General features: G+C 54.9%; 1 protein-coding gene across 5 annotated transcripts in view; it reads left to right on the top strand.

Moving 5' to 3' along the window:
* ACOT11 (acyl-CoA thioesterase 11) overlaps positions 1–21,649 on the top strand; it is a 59,352-nt gene that overhangs the window by 13,578 nt on the left and 24,125 nt on the right. For 3 of the 5 annotated variants that reach the window (XM_070592255.1, XM_070592238.1, XM_070592223.1), the window contains one exon: positions 20,824–21,034. In XM_070592255.1, coding sequence (XP_070448356.1) covers positions 20,896–21,034 — 139 coding nt within the window. In that variant the 5' untranslated portion in view covers positions 20,824–20,895. Of the gene's footprint in view, positions 1–10,304; positions 10,764–16,750; positions 16,878–20,258; positions 20,661–20,823; positions 21,035–21,649 lie in introns of those variants that run through there. The other 2 variants (XM_070592245.1, XM_070592231.1) reach the window with 2 other exon arrangements.

The raw sequence follows: 21,649 nt of genomic DNA, 5'->3' as shown, positions 1-21,649 counted from the left end.
TTCTCTGCTTTATTCTTGTAGTTGATTTCTAGTTTCATAGCATTATGATCAGAAAAGATGCTTGATATTATTTCAACTCTCTTGTATTTATTGATGCTTGCTTTGTTTCCCAAAATATGGTCTATCCTTGAGAATGTTCCATGCACACTTGAGAAGAATGTGTAACCTGCTGTTTTTGGATGAAGTGTTCTGTATATATCTATTAAGTCCATCTGGTCTAATTTTTCATTTAATTCTATAATTTCCTTGTTGATTTTCTGTCTGGATGTTCTGTCCATTGGTGTTAATGGTGTGTTGAGGTCCCCTGCTATTATTGTATTGTTGTTGATGTCTTCTTTTAGTTCTGTTAAGAGTTGCTTTACAAATTTTGGTGCTCCTGTGTTGGGTGCATATATATTTATAAGTGTTATGTCTTCTTGGTGGAGAGTCCCTTTTATCATTATAAACTGCCCCTCTTTGTCTTTCTTTATCTGTTTTGCTTTGAAGTCTACTTTGTCTGATATTAGTATAGCGACGCCTGCTTTCTTTTGTTCATTATTAGCTTGGAGTATTGTCCTCCATTCCTTCACTCTGAGTCTGTGTTTGTCTTTGGGGCTGAGGTGTGTTTCCTGGAGGCAGCATATTGTTGGGTCTTGTTCTTTGATCCATCCTGCCACTCTGTGTCTTTTGATTGGAGAGTTCAATCCATTTACATTTAGAGTGATTATTGAAATGTGGGGGCCTACCGCTGCCATTTTATGTCTTGTTTTCCGGTTTTCTTCAATTTCCTTTGTTTCTCGTCCCATGGTTTAGTCTGTTCTGATGGAGAGCTGCTACTCTCTGTTGTTGTCCTTCTACTTATCTCCTCTGCTCTTGGTTTTGTAGCCCCTTTCCTTTTTTTTATTTTTCAGGAATGAGGGTTTTCCTGAGCATTTCCTGAAGAGGAGGTTTTGTGGCAATGAACTCCCTTAGTTTTTGTTTATCTGGGAAAGTTTTTATTTCTCCATCGTATTTGAAGGATATTTTCACTGGGTAGAGAATTCTCGGCTGTAGGTTTTTGTCCTTCAGATTTTTGAATATATCATTCCACTCTCTTCTAGCCTGTAAAGTTTCTGCTGAAAAATCTGCGGATAGCCTGATGGGGGTTCCTTTGTAGGTTAATTTCTTCTGCCTGGCTGCCCTAGTATTTTCTCCTTGTCGTTGACTTTTGCTAGCTTCACTACTATATGCCGTGGGGTTGGTCTTCTTGCATTGATAAAGTTTGGAGGTCTATTGGCTTCTGTCACATAAAGTTCCATCTCTCTCACCAGGTTTGGGAAGTTCTCAGCCATTATTTCTTTGAATAGGCTTTCTGCCGCCTTCTCCCTCTCTTCTCCCTCTGGTATACCTATAATCCTTACGTTGCATCTCCTAATTGCGTCTGATAATTCTCAGAGAGTTTCTTCATTTCTTTTTAGTCTTACTTCTCTCTCCTCCTCTGCCTGCAGCATTTCTGTATTCCTATCTTCCAAATTGCTAATTCTTTCCTCCATATTATCGGCCCTACTGTTCAGTGCATCTAGATTTTTCTTAATCTCCTCTATTGTGTTCTTCATTTCCAGTATTTCTGTTTGGTTCTTCTTTATAGTATCAAACTCTTTTGTGACATAGCTCCTAAACTTGTTGAGTTGTCTATCTGAATTCTCTTTTAACTCATTGAGGTTTTTAATGATGGCTGTTTTGAAGTCATCGTCATTTAGGTTATATATCTCATTTTCTTTGGGATTGTTTTCTGTGTATTTGTTATTTTCCTTCTGTTCTGGAGATTTAATATATTTTTTCATGTTGCTTGATGGTGTAGATTTGTGCCTCCGCATAGAGATAGAGTTTAGTTACTGCTTCCACTTGTTTCTACTGGTGTGGTGGGGGAACAGCTGTTTATACTGCGCCTACCAGGAATCCTATCAGCTGTTGCTAACTGGGCCTGGCCCCCTACTCGTAGTCACAGTGATCCTGTGGGTTCCCTCTTCAGCTGTGGGGGCCGTCACAGGGGGACCTCAGGCTGCTGGTGCCTACTGTTGCAGACCACCTAGACGTGCTCCCTCCTTAGGGTCTGCAGCGGTGTTTTGGGCTTTTCCAGCGGCCAGGGGCAGGATCACTTATATTTGCAGCTCCGTCACTGTCGGCACCCGCAAAATCTCGCTTGTCCACTATGGGTCACATCAGAGCTATGGGCATCTTCTGCAGTCTGTGGTTAGCTCACCTAGCTATGCTACTTTTGTCCCAGGGTCTTCCAGCCTTGTGGCTGCCGGATGGGTGCTCTCTACTAGTGCTGTGCAGAGGCTTTCCCTGAGGCTGCTGTGAGACTGTAGGGTTTCCCCCTGGGCCACGGAGCCGGGTCGCTGGAACTCCACCCAGCCCCAGTCCTCTCCCCCAGGATCTCGGGGAGCCCCTTGCCTTGTCTGGGGGATAGCCGGAGACCTTGAGTTCAGTGGCAGCTGGCCGGCTGCTGCCCTGCATGGGATTCTCCTCTCCGGGACCCTCCCGGTGTTGTGGATGCTGGGAAGGGCCTCTCCGCTAATGGCAGGTAGAGACTCTGCCTGCTGCCGGGGTGGAACTCTGGAGTAGCCCCCTCAGGCCGTGGAGCCGGTCGCTGGAGCTCCACCCAGCCCCAGTCCTCTCCCAGGAGATCTCTGTTAGCCCTGAACCCCAAGCCGCAATAGCTGCAGTTAGTGGGTCTGGCGGTGGCAGCTGGCAGGCCGCCGCCCCATTTGGGATTCTCTCTGGGTGCCTCCTGGAGTTGTGGATGCTGGGAAGGGCCTCTCCGCTAATGGCAGGCAGAGACTTTGTCTGCTGCCCGGGCGGAACTCCGGAGCTTCCCCTCATCCCCCCCCCCCCCCCCCCCGGGCTGCAGAGCCGGCTGCTGGAGCTCCACCCAGCCTGCCTGTGGTTTCTTTAACAGTAATAATTTGCCCTCAGCAAATCAGACGTTAATTGACTAATGTCAGTAGACATTCAGTATTAAGCATCTCTTTTGGAGAGGAAGCCCAATGGGTAGAGAGAGCTTTGGTTGTGGAAAGAGCAAAGGCCCAGCTCCCGCACGGGCAGCAGAGTGCCTCAGGTGGCTCCTCCTAATAGTCCGGGGCTGGGTCTCCCTTTCTGTGCAAGAGGGATGATTGTCCTCACAGGGCTTTAGTGCAGATTCATGACGTTAGGGACGCAAAACCATTGTGTAACGTAGACAAAGGCCTGGAGCATGGTAGGTGCTCAAAAAATTACACCGGAGGGTGAGAAAAAAGGGGAGATGCTGGCCAGAGGGTGCCAACTTCCAGCTATAAGATGAATAAGTTTTGGAGACCTAGTGTACAGCATGGTGACTACAGTTAGTGATGAATTGCATACTTGAAATTTGCTAAGAGAGTAGATCTCAAGTGTTCTCACCCCCCTCACAGGGTACCTGTAAGGTGACGATGTATTAATTAGCTTGATCGTGGTAATCATTCCACCCTGTGTAAGTAGACCAAAACATGACATTGTGCAACCTACATATATGCAGTTATTGTCAGTCATATCTCAGTATACTGGAACAAAATGGTGTGAGATACTGGGACTCTGGAGAGATGTGGGACCTGGTCCCTGTCCTCCAGGAGTTTCCTATCCCCTCATGTGTACACCACTTCACAGTCTAGGAAGCGCTGTGCCTACTTTCCTGTGTCTGGTTGTTCAGAAGCCCAGCAAGTTGACATGCTGGCTGCAGCGCCTCTGCTGTGGCCTCGAGTGACCCGTCACTCATCACTTGAGATTGGATGCTCGCTGCTGGGTGGCTGTGTGGAACTCTGGGCCCCTCCACTCTGTGTATTGGTCTTATTTGTGACCTCTGGAATAGGCTGTGATCTGCCCTGGGGGGCGTGGCCAGGCCAGGCGTGGCCCCGCTCACAGGTCTGAACCGGTCAGAGGTCAGGAAGGTGGCCCTTAGGCCTTCCTAAAGCAGCCTCAGGTTTCCAGCACACGCCAGAGCTGAGCGAACCAGGTGGGTGTCAGTTTCCATTTGATTCCTTCGAGGGGGGTGGGGAGACCTGGCTCCTCTCCTTCTCAGGGCTACTGCCCCCAATGAGCTGTGGGAGGGACAGACGGGAGGTCTGCAGTCAGAAGACCCTGGCTGGTTCTGGGCTAGTGGCTACCCTTTCCCAGCCTCAATTTCTTCATCTGTAACATGGGGACGTGGGGGTAGTGATGGTCCCTGTCACTTGAGCACGGTAGCGCCATGCTGGTGGTTAGATAGAGAAGACGAGTTTGACGACATTGAATGGCGTGCCTACGGGCTTGGAGAGCAGTGTCGTGCTGGGAGAGAGCAAGGGGCCAAGGGTTAAATGACTTTGTCATTTAAGGGGAGAGGCGAGGGGAGGGCGAGGGGAGGGCCAAGGCTTCCTGGCAGCCCTCCACCCCCACCCCACCCTGCGGGCCTCCTGTGACTCGGGTTTACCCCATCCCCTGAGGGCCTTCTGTGACTCCCGTTTACCCGGTCCCACCCTCCCTTGGTTTGAAGAAAAAGGTAGGGCTGCTGCTCGGAGAAGGTGGGTCTCACTGTGCAAACCGGTTCTCAGCTGGGCTGACAGGAGGCTGGGAGGCCCTTCTGGTCCTGCTCCGCCCTGTGGCTGGGCCGCGTGGGATGATGGGGTGGTTGGGGTGCTGAGATCACCGCAGCCCAGGTGGCATGGACCAGTCTGAGTCCACCCCTCTCCAGCTCTTTCTCCATGTCAGCTGGAAGGCAGGAGCAGGAGGCAACTGATGGAGGGTCAGCGAAGTGCCAGGCTCTGTCTCAGAAGTCCTATGGGCTTGCGAGCTGATGTCCCTCCAGGGCTGGCGCCCCCTGCAGTACCCCTGCCAGACTCTAGAGTCAGAAGACCCTATATCCAAGCTCCCCTCTGCCTTTTACTGGCCGTGTGTCCTTGGGTGGGTCTTTCCATGTTCCCTGTTGGAGTTTCTTTTTCCTCAACTGCAAAATGAGGACTCCTGCTTCAGAGTGGAGTTGAGAATCAAGGGACCCCCAAGGACTAGGCCTGGCACACAGCAGGTGCACAATACTTGGCAGCCATAGATTTCTTTTTTGTGACTTTTGTTTATTTTTTTATCGCGGTAACATTGGTTTATAACATTATATAAATTTCAGGCGTTCGTCATTATATTTCGATTTCTGCATAGACTACATCATGTTCACCACCCAAAGACTGATTACCACCTCTCACCGGACAAATGTGTCTAGTCACCCCCTTCACTCTCCTCCCTCCCGCTTTCCCCTCTGGTAACCACCAATCTCATCTCTGTATCTATGTGTGTGTTTGTTGTTGTTGAGCCATAGGTTTCTAGAAAGGGCTCTTTGAGCGTCTTTGAGGTCCGTTCTTGGGTGGCCGCTGTCCTGTAGGCAGCTCACTGGCTCAGGGGGACCCCTCTCCTACTGGTTCCATTAGCACACAGATGATCTCTAATCTCTCCCGGCCTCTAGGTGAACAAAACCCGTCCCCTGTCCCCATGTCCCCTTCCACCTGTTCCCCGTTTCTTTGCTCCCCTTTCCCACAACAATCTCTGGGAGAGTTTTCTGCGGTCCTGCTTCCACGTCTTACCTCTCATCCTTTCCCTGCGTCAGTCTAACTGGACTCCTCCCTCCCGTTCCTCCTTGCTTCGCTCCCCATCTTCCTCGACCGCTCAGCACCCCTGGACGAGCAGGTGCCCCTCCTCCTGGAGATCCGCCCCCTCCTGGTGCTCCGTCCACCTCACCTGCCCGAGCTCCTTCTCGGGCTCCTTTGCAGGCTCCTCCTTCCCACCCGGCCTCTCAATAGTTCTGTCTTCACTCTCTCCTTGGATGAGGTCTGTTCTAGTTACTGTGGCTGAGTGACAACCTACCCCCAAACTTAGTGGCTTCAAACAAGAACCATTTTATTATATCTTGAGATTTTGTGGGTCTGGAACTTAGGCAGGGCTTGGCTAAGTGACTCTTCTGCTCTATGTGGTGTCGATGGAAGTTACTTGGTGGTACCCAGCTGGCGGATGGGCTGGACTAGGGCATCCAAGAAGGCTTCACTGGTATCTGGGCCATTGGCAGGAATGGCTGGCAGGTTGGGCCTAGCTGGTGCTGTCATGCCGAGCCTTTTCCATACGATGGTCTCCGCCTGGTCAGACTTCCCACCTGGCAGCTGCTTCCACCACAGCGAGAGTTCCAAGAGGCCTGGGTAGGAGCTGCCAGGCTTCTCGTGACCTAGTCTCAGAAGATACCAGTTGAAATGTTACTCCGGGTGACCCAGATTCAAGGAGAGGGGATTAGACTTGGCCTGTCATAGGGAAGAAGAGCAAAGAATCGGCAGCCTCTTTGACCACAAGGTCGCAGCATTCTGTGGATCTTAAAATTCCTCCTGGTGCAGCCTCTTCTCCAGTGAGCTGTAAACTTGAGCATTCAATTGCCTCCTTGACATCTCTCTTTAAGAGTTTAATAGGATCTCAAAAATTCTTTTAAAAAAAAATTATTTTAGGGGCTGGCCCAGTGGCGCAGCGGATAAGTTCGCACATTCTGCTTCGGTGGCCCGGGGTTCGCCAGTTCGGATCCCGGGTGTGGACATGACACTGCTTGGCAAAAGCCATGCTGTGGTAGGCATCCCACATATAAATTAGAGGAAGATGGGCAGGGATGTTAGCTCAGGACCAGTCTTCCTCAGCAAAAAGAGGAGGATTGGCAGCAGATGTTAGTTCAGGGCTAATCTTCCTCAAAAAAAAAATTATTTTATTGAGGTCATATTGGCTCATAACATTGTGTAAATTTCAGGTGTACATCACTATGTTTCAGTTTCTGTACAGACTGCATTGTGTTCACCACCAACAGTCCAGTTTTTATCCGTCACCATACCGGATCTCAAAAATTCTTAATTCCGCCCCTTTCTCCCCTGGTCTCCCCTAACTGGATCACCAACACCACCATCCACCAGCCGTGTGTCCACAGCCTGGGTCCAGCCTGCATCCTCACTTTCTCTCACTCTCACACATGGAATCTGTGAGCAAGTCGCGCCGGCTCCACCTCCCAGATGGTCCCTGGTCCATCGTCTGTGCCTGCATTGTTACTAGTGCAGCCCAAGCTCCATCATCTCTCCTCGGCCTGCAGGGGCCCGTGGAGGAGTCTCCCTGCCTCTTCTCACCCTGAACCCCACCCCACCCAGCAGCGTGGTGATCTTAAAATGTAGGGCAAGTCACCTGCCTCCCCACTTATGGCCTCCAGTTCTTCCCATCACACTGGAGAAAAATCCAAACTCTACTGGGACTTTCTAGGGCCTTGGGTGACGTGGGCCCTGTCTGTTCCCTGACTGCATTTCCTACCGTGGCGTGCCCCTCCCTCACGCTGCGCTGGCCACCTGGCTGCCCTGCTTTCCCTCTGGCAGCCAAGCTTGTCCCTGTCCCTCCTTGGGATCTTTGCAGGCTCTGTTCCCTGCCTGGAACCCTGCACCCCCAAGTCTTGCACAATTGCTCCTTCTTGTCATTGACTCAGATCTTGGCCTTGAAGCCTCCTTGATTGCCCTACCTGAATCGGCTCCTCCCCGCCCCCACCTTCTCTCTTTCTCAGTCTGCTGTTCCTTCCTTCCTCTAGCTCTTTCACTCTCTGAAAGGGGCTCGTTCCTTTGTTCATTGTCAGAGAACAGTCTGTGTCTTTTTGTTTGTTTGCTTGTTTTTAAGATTGGCACCTGAGGTAACATCTGTTGCCAATCTTTTCTTTTTTTTTTCTTCTTCTCCCCAAATCTGCCCCGTACATAGTTGTATATTCTAATTGCGGGTTCTTCTGGTTGTGGCATGTGGGATGCCACCTTAGCATGGCCTGATGAGCGGTGCCATGTCCGCGCCCAGGATTTGAACCGGTGAAACCCCGGGCCACCGAAGTGGAGCGCATGAACTTAACCACTTGGCTACGAGGCCAGCCCCAAGAGTCTGTGTCTGATTCAGTTCTGGCTTCCCAGCACCTTAAAGGAATGAATGGGAGTTTTAAAAAAGATTGATGTTGATCCCTAGCCAGAACTGGCCTCATTCTAACCTTGTCTGCTCTGTCTGGTCTTGTTTTCACGCCTTAATAGGATGCTTCCTGTCCTTGGACCCAGGCAGCCCTCGGATTTGCTGCCGGAAGCCTGTCACCCAGGCCACATGCACACTGACCCCCTCACTGACCCCCTGGTGTGGTGTCCATCCCGTGCCACTCCCTCTCCCCTCTGTTCCAGCTCTCAGGGCTGGGCCTCACACTGCCTGCCATACCCCAACTGGAGGCTTTCTCCTCCCTGCCACTGAATCGTCCCCGCCCTAAACACGCCCGCCCCTTCTCACAGCAGGAGCCCTGAGCAGCCGCAGGGTGCCCGTTGGGTTACAGAGAAGTTGTCACTGTTGAGCTTGTGGACAGCTGAAATCATGAGGCTGTTTTTGCATAAACAAGCGTTAGGCTGGAGCCGCCCCAGCGTACAGACAACTTAAAGCAGAGCAACAGCTACAGAAACTTGAATGTAGGCGGATCCTGTGAATCTGGTTGATTTTCATCTGCTTGCTTGTATGTTTACATGTTACAGTGTTTCAGGTGGCCTCCTGTGACCACACGTGTCTTCATTCACGCCGTTTGATTAAACGTTGAACAGAGCAGACAAACGTGATACCCTGCTGGAGACACCTCCCAGGTTCCATTAGACACCCGTTCACTGAGCGCTCACAATGTTCTGGGTCTGTGCAGATGCAAAACATGCAAAATATGTCTATTCCTGCCCCACTGATGCGTCCCTTGTGCCTGGAATGCCTTGTCCCCAGTGAACCCGAGCTGATTGCCAGTGATCGCCACCTTCTATTCCAAGAAGCCCTTTCCTTTGTGAGGGGTCTTCAGCCTTTCAGGGGCCCAGCACTTGTCGAATCTTCTTAGATTGTGTGTGGACATCTGTGAGGGGGCTCCATGGAGCGCCACAGACTCCGTCCTGTTCAGCATCTTGATTCGTGGTGGATCTGGAGCCCTGCTGGGAGGCAGATTGCATGTTCCCCAGTGCTGGTCACAGAACAGGCTAAAACGGGGCCGGTCTGACCCCTGCCGCTGCTGGGAGCTTCTCTGCAGCTCTCTGTCCACCTGAATGGGGGTCTTCGTCCTCAAGCTTGGCGTGGGCTCTGCAAAGGCCGCCTGGCCCGTCATGGCAGACATCGATTACCCCCAGGGACCTGTGCAGGCCCTTCTGGCAAGGATGATTTCCTGTGTTGTTCAACAATGCCTCGCTTTTAACAAGATGAAGAGCTGACACTTTTCGAGCACTTTTAATGGGTCAAATCTTGTTCTAAGCACCTTGTACATAGAATCTCATTGGATCCCCTCTATGACATTGTTACTCCCATTTTGCAGATGTGGAAAGTGAGGCTTAAGTAAATGGCTTAAAGTTATCCAGGGAGATAGAGGTGGGGCCAGGATTCCAGTGCAGCCTGTTTCCACTGGGCCTTGTTGCCACCTTCCTGCCAGCCCTTGTGCCTTCCTGTTTTTTTCCCTTTTTCTCTCTCTGCTCTGCTTATCATTTCTTTGACAAACCTTCCTCAAGGTGGACTCTGGTTCCTCCGAGGCAGTGTGGGGCATGCGGAGGTGGGCTGCGCCGATTAGGACGGGGATCCTGCACAGAGAGCTTGAGGCTGAGGGCAGCACCAGAGCGTGGTGAGTGCTGGGGCGGGGAGCTGCTGGTGCACTTGCTCAGCTCAGCAGCCCCTGCCAGACCAGGCCGGGCCCAGCTCTGGGTCTCACCCTTAGACCTGGCAACTTGGGACCTTGGACGCAGCCCCTCTAGAGTTGGTGTCCCCTCACTAGGCCTCGTTCTGAGGCCTGTCCACTTCACGTGCAGTGTGAGGGAATGTGTTCCGTGGATGGAGCCACAATTTCTGCTCTCACCTCTCTCCTGGCTTGGGAAAGGTTCCTTCAACACTTTAGGAGAGAAAAAGTCCGTGTGCTGTGCGAGGGGAAGCTGGGTGAGGTGGGAAAGAAGACGAGAGTTCTGCGGGCCTGGGCAGCAGGAGAACTGGGGCGTCTGGGGCCGGGGGGTGCAGGGGACAAGAAAGGAGGGGCTGCCTGAGGGGCTGAGGGAAGGGGCCCTAGCTGCTTGCGAGGGCAGGGCACCATCCTCAGCAGGAGGGGCCTGCAGGGGCTGGAGAAGCAGCTGGGGCCTCAAAGGGGCCCCCGGGCTGCCAGCTTCCTGGGGCAGGAAGTCCCTGTTGCGGCCAGGATCCCCAGGCTGAGAGGACTCTGGCCTGAGGAATGTGTGCAGCCGGGAGCCTGGAGGGGGCCCTTTCCTGCCTCATTCCTCTCTCTGCTGAGAGAGAGAGAGAGAGAGAGAGAGAGAGAGAGGGAGAGAGTGTGTCCTCTCTTCTTGCTCTGTTCTACCAGCCTCCATTCTTTGACCTCATGGTTTTTCTAGTCTCTCTGTCTTTTCCCTCCCTCTCTTTTTCTTCTCTCCCCCTCTCTGTAACCTCTCTCCTCCCCCCTTCCCTCTTCTCGTTCTCTCTCCCTCTTCCCTTGCCCTCCTGGAGGGGACTGGTGAAGCCTACAGCTGGTGTGCCCAGCTCCAAGGTAAACGGGGTTGCTGGCAGGATGGCCAGGCCTGGCCCCTTGCCTGGTGCCCGTTGCCATGGTGACCCAGAGGCAGCGTCAGGCAGCGGCCCTGGCTGTCTGGCAGGGAGGACATGATGAGGAGAGAGGCTGGGCCTGTTCTTCATACTTCCTGAAGAGCCCACCCCACTGCCAGGAGCTCCAGCACATGGGGGTGCTGCCTGTGAAGGTGGGTTCCGGGCTAGATGCTATCAGAGGGGCTCCCTTGAGGGGCCATATAGTGGGGTGAATTGCACTTGAGGGCAGACTGCCTGTGTCAGATCCCTCCTGCCTCTTTATGGGGTCTGCTGGAGGAGGGGGTGGGGGGTGGCAAACAGCCCCAAGGGAGGAGGCCACAGGGAGGCAGCTGTCAGCTGGCGTAGGTGGGATGGTAAATGGAAGGACTGACAAGCAGCCCTGCTCCTCAGTGCAAGGATCTATATCAGAAGGGAGTGAGCCACCTGTCTCTGGCAGCAAGCAAGCTCATGATGGACAGTCGCTGAAGGGAGTGTGGTGGCTGAGATTCCAGCACCTGAGAGGGGCATATCTAGCTGATTTTGAGGTTTCTTTGTATGCGTGAGAGCTAAGGATTTACAAAGTACGGTGTTCAGACCAGAGAGCTTGTAGCTTCCTTACTGGGGGCGGCCACCTTGCCGCCTCCCAGTATTCTGGGCTTTGAGCACCCAGTAGGACAAGTGCCCTGGCCCTGGAGTATGCTGGGAGGAGGTACTGTTTCTGGCAGAGGACGTGAGGCCAGCCAGGGAGGGGAGCTTCCCTGTGGGTCCCAGCCTGGCATGTGGTGAGGGGGGCCTGTGCCTGAACAGATGCCTGGGAGACAGCGGTAACCTCCTGCGCATCAGACGAGGGAGGCAGTGACAGCAAAGTGGCCGAGCAGCCTCAGCCTTTGAGTTAAACAGACTTGGTTCAAGTCCCAACCCTGCCCTTCACTGGCTGTGCGATTGTGCGTGTGTGAATGTGCAAGTTACTCACCCTCTCAGAGCCTCTGTTTCCCGTCTGTAAAATAGGACTAATAACAACGGTCAACTATTAGGGCTGTTGATTGAAAGAGTTTGAAAGAGAGAATGTGTAGAAAATACTCCACACAGTGCCTGGCACACGTTAAATCCTTAAGCGAGGGAGAACGGTTCCTCTCAATCTCCCTGCAGCCCACCCTTCCAGTCTTATGAACGAGGAAGCTGAGGCCAGAGACATTAAAACACTTGCTCCTCTCACATCGGTCGTTGGTTCTGGGGGGCCGGCAGGGACAGCACCCAAACAGTACGGACAGGTGGGAGGGGGTGTCAGCTGAGGGTGACTGAAGCCCCCGGCCCACACAGCCAGTCCTCTTCCTGCAGGTTCGCACCTGCTCCCACTGGCCCGGCCTCTGCTGGTGTAACAGCATCTCCTGTAGCCCCTCTCTCAGGTCTGTCTTCCCACCTAGACCTTGGCTCTGCGAGGGCGTGGCCCGCTCAGGCTTGTCGCTGGCAAGCCCTGCTCAGACTCTCGCTGGGGCGGAAGGAGGGCCGACCCACTGCGGTTTACAGAGCACCTCCCGCGGCTCCCTCCTGTGCTTTTCAGGACCACTCTGCCAAGTGCTTACTAGTCTCACGTTGCAGAGGAGGAAACGGTCCATGGGGGGTGCTCAGCTGTTGCTGAACCGTGGGTGACCGCGAAGGGGGAAGCAAGTCGCCCAAGGCCCTGCGCTTCTGGGGGTAGGTCTGGGTCCCCACTCAGCCCACCTGAAGCCAGAACCCACTGTCCCGCACCGCCTCCCTTCTCCACATTTCCACCTCCCAACAGGGGGAAACCAAGGCCACTGGAGTCTGGTGGTTTAGGAAAGACAGGTCCCCGTCCAGCCAACTGCTCCCTTGAAGCGAGGCTCCCTCACATGTGCATAGCCCTTCACAGTTGGCCGGGAGCCAGTTTTGGGATCTCCTTTAATCCTCATACTGCTCGTGGACGGAGATGGGGTGGGGGTGTTTGTCCTCAGCTTCCCCATAACTTACCCAAGGTCTGTCTGACTCTAGGCCCTTTCGCTTAAGACCTTGGACAGAAAGCCCCTGTGCCTCAGTTGCTCCACACCTCCTGGCAGTCAGTTGTAATCACTCTTATGGTAGGTGAGAGGGCTGCAGTGTGGACGGAGGCAGGAAGCCTGTGCTTCAGACCAGCTCTGTGGTTCAGAGCAGGGGGACCTTGGATAGGACGTGGGCTGTCTCTGGCCTCAGGTGCCCTGTGTACCTTGCCAGTGACAAGACCTCAAATACATGCCATGGGTCAGATGGGACATTATGGGAAAGCACTCAGGAAATGCCTCCCCACCCCCTCTGGCCCCTGGCAGGCTCCTCAGTGGGTCAGGGGCAGCTCTCCTGATGCCCCAGCGGAGGGCAAGTGTCAGATTTCAGACAAGGTTATTTTTACCCCGGGGGTGGAGGCAGGCAGGTGACTTTTGGGCGCTCTGTTCTAGAGTGGGGTGAGGGGGCTGAGTGGGAACAGCGCCTCTAGAGGGGAACCTGGCTTGACCTCATGGCCTGCGTTCCCCCTGCCTACCGGGGTGACACTAGTGGGAATGGGGACCCACTGAATGAACTGATTCATCTGGTCCCCAACGAGCCAGGCTCTGTGTTGGGCCCGTAGAGACCAGGAGGAGAGAGAGAGCTCCTGCCTGGTGTCCCCAAATCCTCCCACAACTAAATGAACGTTGTCATTCAGTCAGAGGGAAGGGGCACAGTGCCAGGAGCACGAGGATGGGCAAGAGACGATGGAGTTGAGGGATGGGTAGGCCTTACAGAGGAGAGGGAGGAGTGTTCTAGGCAGAGGGGTGGCATGAGACAAGGCCTGGCAGTGGGAGGGGAGCGGGCCTGAGGAGTCTGGGGAAGCCATGAGTCTGGGCATGTGGGGTGAGCAAGACGAGGGTGGCAGGGTGTCTGCTCGGGGCCTGGTGGACCTCGTTAAGGACTTCCTCCCATAAGCCAAACCCTTTCAGGGTTGGAAAGAGTCTTGGAGATTATCTAGTTAAATGCCCCGTTTGACAGATGGGGAAGCTGAGGCCTAGACAGCTAATGAGAAAACCTACTGTTTTTACCATGTGCCAGGGACTGTGCTAAATACTCTGCTTCCAACATTTTTTTAAATGTAGTTGGCATTTTACTTTTAATTTGATTTAAATTAGCAGACTTACCTGATATTTGTCTAAAATGTTCTTTCTCAAGATTAAAAAAGATGATTTTTCAAGGTGAAATTCACATAAGGTACAATTCACCACTTTACAGTGAACAACTCAGTGGCATTTGGTACATTCACAGTGTTGTGCAGCCAGCACCTCTGTCTAGCTCCCAAACATTTCTGTCACTCCCAAGTATGACCCCTCACCTGTTAAGCTCCTCTCCCGGCCCCTGCAGCCACTACTCTGCTTCCTGTCTCTGTGGACGTATCTGTTCTGGACATTTCATGTGAATGGAACCCTGCAATCTGTGACCTTTGGTGTCTGGCGTATTTCACCTGGCGTAATGGTTTTGAAGTTCCTCCATGTCTTAGCATGTGTCAACACTGTGTTCCTTTTTATGTCTGACTGACGTTCCAATCCGTGGATCCATTGATCTGCTAATGGATATTCGGGCTGTCTCGACCGTCTGGCTGTTGTGGCTGCTGTGAGCATGTGTGCACAGGTACTTGTTGGAGTCCCTGTTTTCAGTTCTCTTGGGTGGGCACCTAGGAGTGGGCTTCGGAGTCATGTGGTAGTTCTGTGCTCACCTTTTTGAGGAACCGTCAAACTATTTTCACAGTGGCTCAAGCGTTTTGCACTCCCACCAGCAGTGCACGAGGCTCCTTTGTCTCACGTCCTCGCTGACACTTGTCCTTTTCCGTGATTACAGCCATCCTGGTGGGTTGATTATCTTTTATAACCCTCCCTATAACCCCAGGTTCTTTCCTTGTCCCCATTTGACAGATGGGGAAACTGAGGCATAGAGAGGTAAAGTAACTTGTCCAAGGTCCCCTGGGGATGATGATCTGATAGCAGTCCCATTTATATTCAGCTTTACAGGAAGGCACGGGACTGAAACGCCCCATGAAGCTCTGCTTCCAGAGGGGAGATGGGGCCGGACTCAAGAAGGCTCATCCTTAGCTCGGAATTTCAGTTATGTCCCCTACCCCGCCTCCCTTACTCACCGGATTTGCAGCGCGGGGCAGGATTAGAAGGTTGGAGGCCCTCCCATCCCCCTCTCTGTACTGGGAGCGCACAAGAGCTAGGCTGGAATGCCCACTGCCTCGCCAGCCTGCACCAGGCCGTGGGCTCTGGACTGGGACTCAGGGTCCTGGTGTCTGTTCTCTCCTCTGTCACTGGCTGGCTGTGTGACTTGGGGTAGTTTGCTTCCCCTCTCTGAGTCTAGGATGGGAAGAATTTCTTCCATTTTCCCCATCTCCAAGGCCTATGGAAGTGCTATAGTGATATAAACACGGACTTTGGCTGGTGGGTCTGGGATTGTCTTAAACTCCACCACTTCCCAGGTGCTTGGAAGCAATGTACCGGCTCTCAGCTTTGGTTTGCTCATCAGTAAAATGGGTAGAATAACAATGCCTCACAGGGTAGATATGAGAGTTACTGAGATGATACGTGTGAAAGCTCCTGGCATGGGCCTTGATACAGAGTAGGTGTTCAATAAATGACAGCCAAATGAATGGCATACAGGAGGTGCTTAATAAAAAACACTGGGTTAATTTTCTACCTTTCTCACTCCAAAATCTTGAAAAACGTTAAGTGCTAGCACATCCTGTAGCTAGAAGTAAAATGAGGATGTTCGTACAGGGCGCTGGGGACCATTATTCATCTTCTAGAATGAAGATGTGATTTGATGTTGTGTGACAATCAGAAGCCTATGGAACAGCCTGCTGGTGTCCTTCTCCCAGCCCTCACACTGGCTTCATGGTCGAGTGCTCCCTCTTTTTGCCAAAGAGTTTGGTACCTACTGCTACCCTTTTTTGCCTTGTCTGCTGAGAATCTCAAGGCCAAATGCAGTTCTCTATGGCAGCATCTTTGTGCTACTGGATTCCTAATATAATCCTCTCCTTCCTTATTTGGTTCCTTAGCTCCGTTTGCATTTTGGCTCCCAGTGCACGTGTGGTCTGTGTGTGTCCTTGTGTTTGTGCAGGCTGCCTCCGAGCCTTTTCTGGGAGGGAGGGAGGGGATGGGCCTGAAGGGGAGTTTAGGATGTTGACAGATTCTCCTGCCTTGCTGGTGGGGAAACCACCGGAGCCTGTCCTGGTCTCTCTGAGAGTCCGGAGCCACCCTTGTGAGGATGGGGCATCCAGTGTAGGCAGCTCCCTCACGCTGCTCGGAGGGGCCTACCCCTGACAACCAGGCCCCATTCCCCGGGGGAGAGGCGGTGGAGTGGGGTGGGAGAGAGGAGGGAACGTGGCCTCTGCAGTCTCACCCTGGGCTTGCATCTCTGCTCCACTCTCACTGGCCTTTTGCAGTCTCAGACCCTCTCGAACCGGCTACTGGTCTGGCCCTTCACCGCGAGGTTGTGGTGAACTCACGGCGAGCGAGGGCTGTGTAAACAGCTCATGTGAACTGTGTTGGGTTTCTCCCAGCTGTATCTCTGCAGGAAGCCCACACTCAGCTTTATCATGCTAACAGTAAGAGCCCTGTGAGTGTTAGTCATATGGAAGGCGTGTGCTAGTGGCTTTAACACTTGATCTTGTTTAATTTCATCCCACGGTGACCCTTGGAGGTAAGTATTACAATCCCATTTTTACGGACGAGGAAACTGAGGCCCACTAAAGTTGAGCAGCTAACAAGTTAGTTTGGAGCCGGACTTGTTCCCAGGCCTGGCCAACCCTAGGGCCTGTGCACAGCTGGCCACGGCGGGTTAGTTGAGAGGTCCCTGAAGCCTGCTGCTCCCGCCAGGGTGGGGGCCTCCCCTGCTCTAGGCCTGCTGTTCCCAAAGGTGGGCTCTTGGGCTCCTTTCCCGGCCAGTTGCTGTAGGCCACGCCCCTCCGAGTCTTGCGTGGCACCCCTCCCGGTGTTTCCACCCGCACAGGTACCTAGAGCTGTCCAACCTGCTTCTCTGTGCCCTGCCGGCTTCCAGTCCTCTGCACCCCAGACCATCCTTGTTTTCAGGTCTCAGCTCCAAGGCTGCCCCTGTCACTAGCCATTTGCTTTCTTTTTGTCTTCTGTAGGCATTTATTCGGCACCTGCTCCATGGCAGGCCTGAGTCCGTCCCTGTCCTGTGGGAAGCATGTCTGCTGCAGGAGGTGGCCATGACACAGTGACCACGCAGCTTGGTCAATGCTGTCATGGAGACAGGCAAGGCCGCCGGGGCAGGGCGGCCCCAACCCACCCTGGGAAGAGCTGGGATAGGGGTTTAAAGAGGGAGAAGGGAGGACTCACCTGGCAGACAGGGCAGGTAAAGGGATCTAGGCAGAAGCAGCATCCGGGCCACAGAGGAACAGACAGGCACGAGAGTGGTGCTCTGAGGAACTGTGTGTGGCCTGGAGCTGGGAGGGCAGCTGCGGGGGGTAGTGGCAGGAGCTAGGTAGTAGCTAGAGTGGTAGTAGCTAGAGTAGGGCCTAGATCCCGAGAGTGGACGGGAGCCATCGAGGAGTCTTGAGCAGGGGAGGTGCCTGGTCAAGCTTGCCCTTCAGAAGGTCTGTGTAGTCCTAAGGGACAGAGCAAAGTCCCGTGATGAGAGGGGTCATGAGGACTGGCCCTGGTCTCCCTGAGAAGCAGGATGCAGTAAGCGGTGGTTGCTGAGTTGGTGGGTTTGATTTGGGAAAGTGCCCCCTGGTGCTGCATGGAGGTCAGAAGGAGGGGGAGAGCCTGGAGGCTTGTGGACAGGCCGTGGAGACGTCCAGTGGACTGGTGGGGCCGGGCCTGAGCGCGTCCCGGCCGGGTGTGGACTGGGAGTTGCAGGGGGTGGGATCACGGGGACTTGGCTCCTGGGGGAGGGAGGAGACCCGGCTGAAGTCTGTGGATGGCGCTGTTGTCAAATTGCCTGGAAGGAGCCCTGGCCCAGGAGGGCTCATCCTGGCTCCCAGCTGTGTGCCCCGGACCAGCCTGTCCCTCTGTGTGCCTCAGTCTCCCCAGCTGTGAAGGGACTGGGAGAAGTGGCCCCTCCTGCTCTGACCCAGCAGGTCTATGACATGGCTCTGGCCCTGGAAGAAGGACACAGAGGCCATGGTGTGGCCAGCTGAGGCCTAGCCTGGGATTATCAAATCTGGCAGGTCTGCTATGGCCTGGGGCCAGCGCCTGGCATGGCTGCCAGCTGAGAGGGCACATCGCTGACCCCCAGATGCCCTCCTCACCTTCGTAGCGGGCTCTGCTCTCCCCGTCAGCTATCTTGGTTCAGCCTGACTCTGTCCAGGGCCCCTGCTCTCCACGTGACTGGTCCTGGGAGGAGTGGCCTGGCTCTGGGGCCCCATTGGCCAAACCCTGCCTGGGCCGCACACACCCCTGGCCCCCGGGCTGGCTGCCTGCCCACCTTGGGACTAGGAGGCCTGGCCTGGCTGCCTGGACTTGGGCAGATCTCCTTGGAGCCAGGGAAGGAGCTGGAGTCTGAGAGGCTGTGCCTCGGACCACCTGTGCTGCTCTGCCGCCCTCCCTGTGCTCTGGCCCAGGGGCCCCGTGCCCCTGTCTTTGAGGGGAATGGAGGGGCAGCCACAGTGGGGCTTGTCCCTCCGTTTGCCCGGGGGGGTAGGAGCACAGCCCTGCTCGGAGGGGCTCAGTATTTCCTCTCTGACAGGGTGACAGGCTCCTTGTCTTCCTCACTGGAAACCTGAGAGCCAGGGCAGGGGTAACTTGGGGATTGTCAGTCTCCCTCTGCCCCTGCCTAGTGAGTGCCAGCTGAGGCTCAGGAGGGAACAGCCTTCCTCAGGATCAGGTAGCACCTGAGGGAAAGCTAGGATTTGAACTCAAGGCTGTCTCTTGTGGTCCCTCCACAAACATTTGATGAGGTCCTACTGTGTGCCAGGTCCTTCTGAGCATGAGCACTAGAGTAGGAGCTTCTCACAGGGATGGGCCCAGTTTTCTTTGTGTTCTCAGTGTTTGACCCAGGGCCCAGGACAGAAGAGGTGCTCCTGAATGAACGAACGAGTGAGTGAATGAATGAACAAGGCAAAGATCCTGCCTCCAGGCATGTTGTCTCCATGAGGAAAGTGGGGCTCCTTTTCACAGAACAGGAAATAGGAGGCTGGTGGGCGTGGGGATTGACCAGGTAAGAAGCAGAGAGAGGGTTAGAACTCAGTGTCTTGACTGCTGGCCGGGGGCGGAGCTTTTTGCTCCTCACTTCCCTGATCTGTAAAACGGGGTCAGCAGCCCTCCCCCTCTGCCTCCCTTGTGAGGACTGGTGAGGCGGTGGATGTGAAAATCACTTGTAAAGCTGGGACGCCGTGTGTGGGGCCTCCCTGCCTGCACATCCAGAACTACCCAGAAACCCCGCACGTCTGCTCCCTTTCTTCTGCCCACATTCCCTCTGCATCTTGTCTCCCCCATTTCCCTAGCTTTCTCCAGCGCTCCTTTCTGGAATGTTCTGTGCAGAACCCCTGGCTGTGGCCGGGGTTTGAGAAGAGTGTGGGTGAACAGCGTCTGCCCGCCTCCTCCCTCTACAGTCTCCCACATCCAGAAAGCCAGCCACCCAACCCACATCCACACAGGCCCCCATGCACACCAGGCTGGAAATGCGGTGGCAGTGGTTACCATGGTGACGGGTCCTGCTGCTTGGACCGCAGCGGCCTGTGAGCTGCCTGCCAGAGCCTGCAAGCCTGGTAGCCTGGCAGCCTGCAGGTCTCCACCCTGGCCAAGAGCTCCTGGGGCCGCTGCCCTCATCTCTCCCCTTGGTGCTCATGCTGGGCCTGGCACCCAGGGGCTCTTAGGAGTGAGCTGTCTCTCTGGGAACCCACAAGCTGTTCTGGGTCAGATAGGCCTTGTTCAAATCCCAGTCCTACCACTCAGGGGTCAGTGACCTTGAACAGGTCACCTGTAGCATGTTTTGAATTTATTGAATGATCTCCGGGAGCCTCATGGGAGGAATTATTCAGGGGGGACAGACCCCAGCATGAGAGCTGTCGCTGCCCTGCGCGTCACTGCCCCATCCTGCAGCTGTGGCGGGGTCAGGACTGGTCGTGGCGCTCTTTGCTGCTGAGTGCAGGCCTGGGCCCAGGAGCCCCTGCAGGCAGTGTAGTGTGGCAGGTGGGACCTCAGACTCGGCAGCCAGACCTCTGGGGTCGCAGCTGGGCTTTGCCACTTACTTGGGCCTCGGTTTCCTCATCTGTTAAATGAAATTAATAATGAACCTACCTCAGGGGTTTGTTATGTGGATAGAAGTGAATTAGTCCATGTAATGTGCTTAGAAGACTGTTGATACTTAATAAGTGCTGGAGAAAAGCTAGCAGCGACTGTCATCACCACAGTTGGCACTGCCATGAGAGCTGGAACCCATGTGCCTGCCCCTCCTGTCATTTGTCCCACGCATGCAGGTGCACCCAGCTCTGTTCACAGTCTTAGCAGGGGGAACAGGCCAGAGAGACGGCATGGCAGCTCGGCTCCTTGCCCCCACCCCACCCCTCCCAAGGGGCTGCCAGCCCCCCACCCCTGCTACCTGGGAGTGAGACAAGCTGGGCCCTGAGCAGAAACTCGGCCTGGTTTCAGTTTGCGTACATGAATTTGAGAATTTTTTCTGCTGTTCTCCAGCTGGCAGCTGCTGCAGCCCTGCCCGGGGTCAGCCAGCTGGTCAGTGACCGCCCAGGGCCCTCCCAGGCAGGGGAGCCAAGTGCTCGAGAGAGATGGGCACCCCCGGAGGCGCTGCTGCTAATGTCATCTGAAGAAGGAGGGGGCCCTCGCGGGGTGAAATAGGAGCTGCTTCTTGAGACACTGTCCAATGAGTCCCCAGAGCCACTGCTAGAGGGCTCACCAGGCCTCCCTGCCCAGAGGGACAATCTTTCTAGGGTGAGGGTAAAGCAGAGGTGAAACTTTAAAAAGCTGGCCCACAAGCTGAAGGGAGGAGGGCTGAATCTCTGCACGGTTCCCCTCCCCTCCCGTCCTTGAGTCCGAGGTTGTGTTAACATGAAGTCATTGGCCAAGAGGAAACTGGGCGTAAGTGGCTTCCAGGGAGCCCCTGGGCTGAGACCCTTCGCTGGAGGGTGGCGGCCGCTCTGGGAGGGGGGCGTGGTGGGAGGTGGCCCTGGGGCGCGGCCCTCAGGTCTCCGGGACGGGCACACGGGCAGCGAGCTGACCTCCTCGTCCCTGCCCGGCCCAGGGCCTCTCCTCCGTGTTCTCCAGCCGCTCGGCCCGGAAGTCGGCCTCCCGCGCCGAGAAGGACGGCGGCGCCATGGCGGCCGGCGAGGGCTACCGGAACCCCACGGAGGTGCAGATGAGCCAGCTGGTGCTGCCCTGCCACACCAACCAGCGCGGCGAGCTGAGCGTCGGCCAGCTGCTCAAGTGGATCGACACTGCCGCCTGCCTGTCCGGTGAGCCGCCCGGTGGCCGGCCTCCCTCCAGGGCTGGTCACTGTCCCCCCAGTGCCACACCTGGCCCTCGGCCCGGCCTTTGCACGTACTGCTCCCCCTGCCTGAGGTGCCCTCTCTGATTTCTCAGGGTTCAGCTCAGGCCGACCCTCCCTCCTGAAACCCGCACAGCTGTGTGCATTGGTCCTGTACCAGCGTGTCCCTGTCAACACAGCAGGGCCCTGGTGGTGGCTACCCCCAGGCTGGCCTGAGGGTGCTATGAGCGCAGCCCGCTGTCTGCCCTGGAGTGCTCCCTCCGCGGAGTGGAGCTGACCAAGCTCATTGCTGTGTTCCGGTGGCCCAGTGTTCCCCAGCCCACAGGGAGCTCGCAGTCTGGTGGGGCACAGACAGGTGACTGACTGCCCCCCAGCACTGTTTGAGGGGGCTGGGAAAGGGAGGTGGAAGTGGGGCTGTGGGAGAATGGGCCAGAGGCCCTGACCCCGCCCTGGGGACAGAGAAGGGATTCCAGAGGGACTAAGGCACGTGAGCAAGTCTGAGGGTAAGAGTGACTCAGACAAGGAAACAAAGGAGGGCGAGGTTGACCGGCAGAGGTCCTGTACCTGACAAGGCCACGACATA

Source organism: Equus przewalskii, chromosome 2 (genome assembly GCF_037783145.1).
Source record: "Equus przewalskii isolate Varuska chromosome 2, EquPr2, whole genome shotgun sequence".
Classification (NCBI taxonomy): Eukaryota; Metazoa; Chordata; class Mammalia; order Perissodactyla; family Equidae; genus Equus; species Equus przewalskii.
The sequence above is the reverse complement of the archived record's forward strand: the minus strand, read 5'-3'. Positions and strand labels throughout refer to the sequence as shown.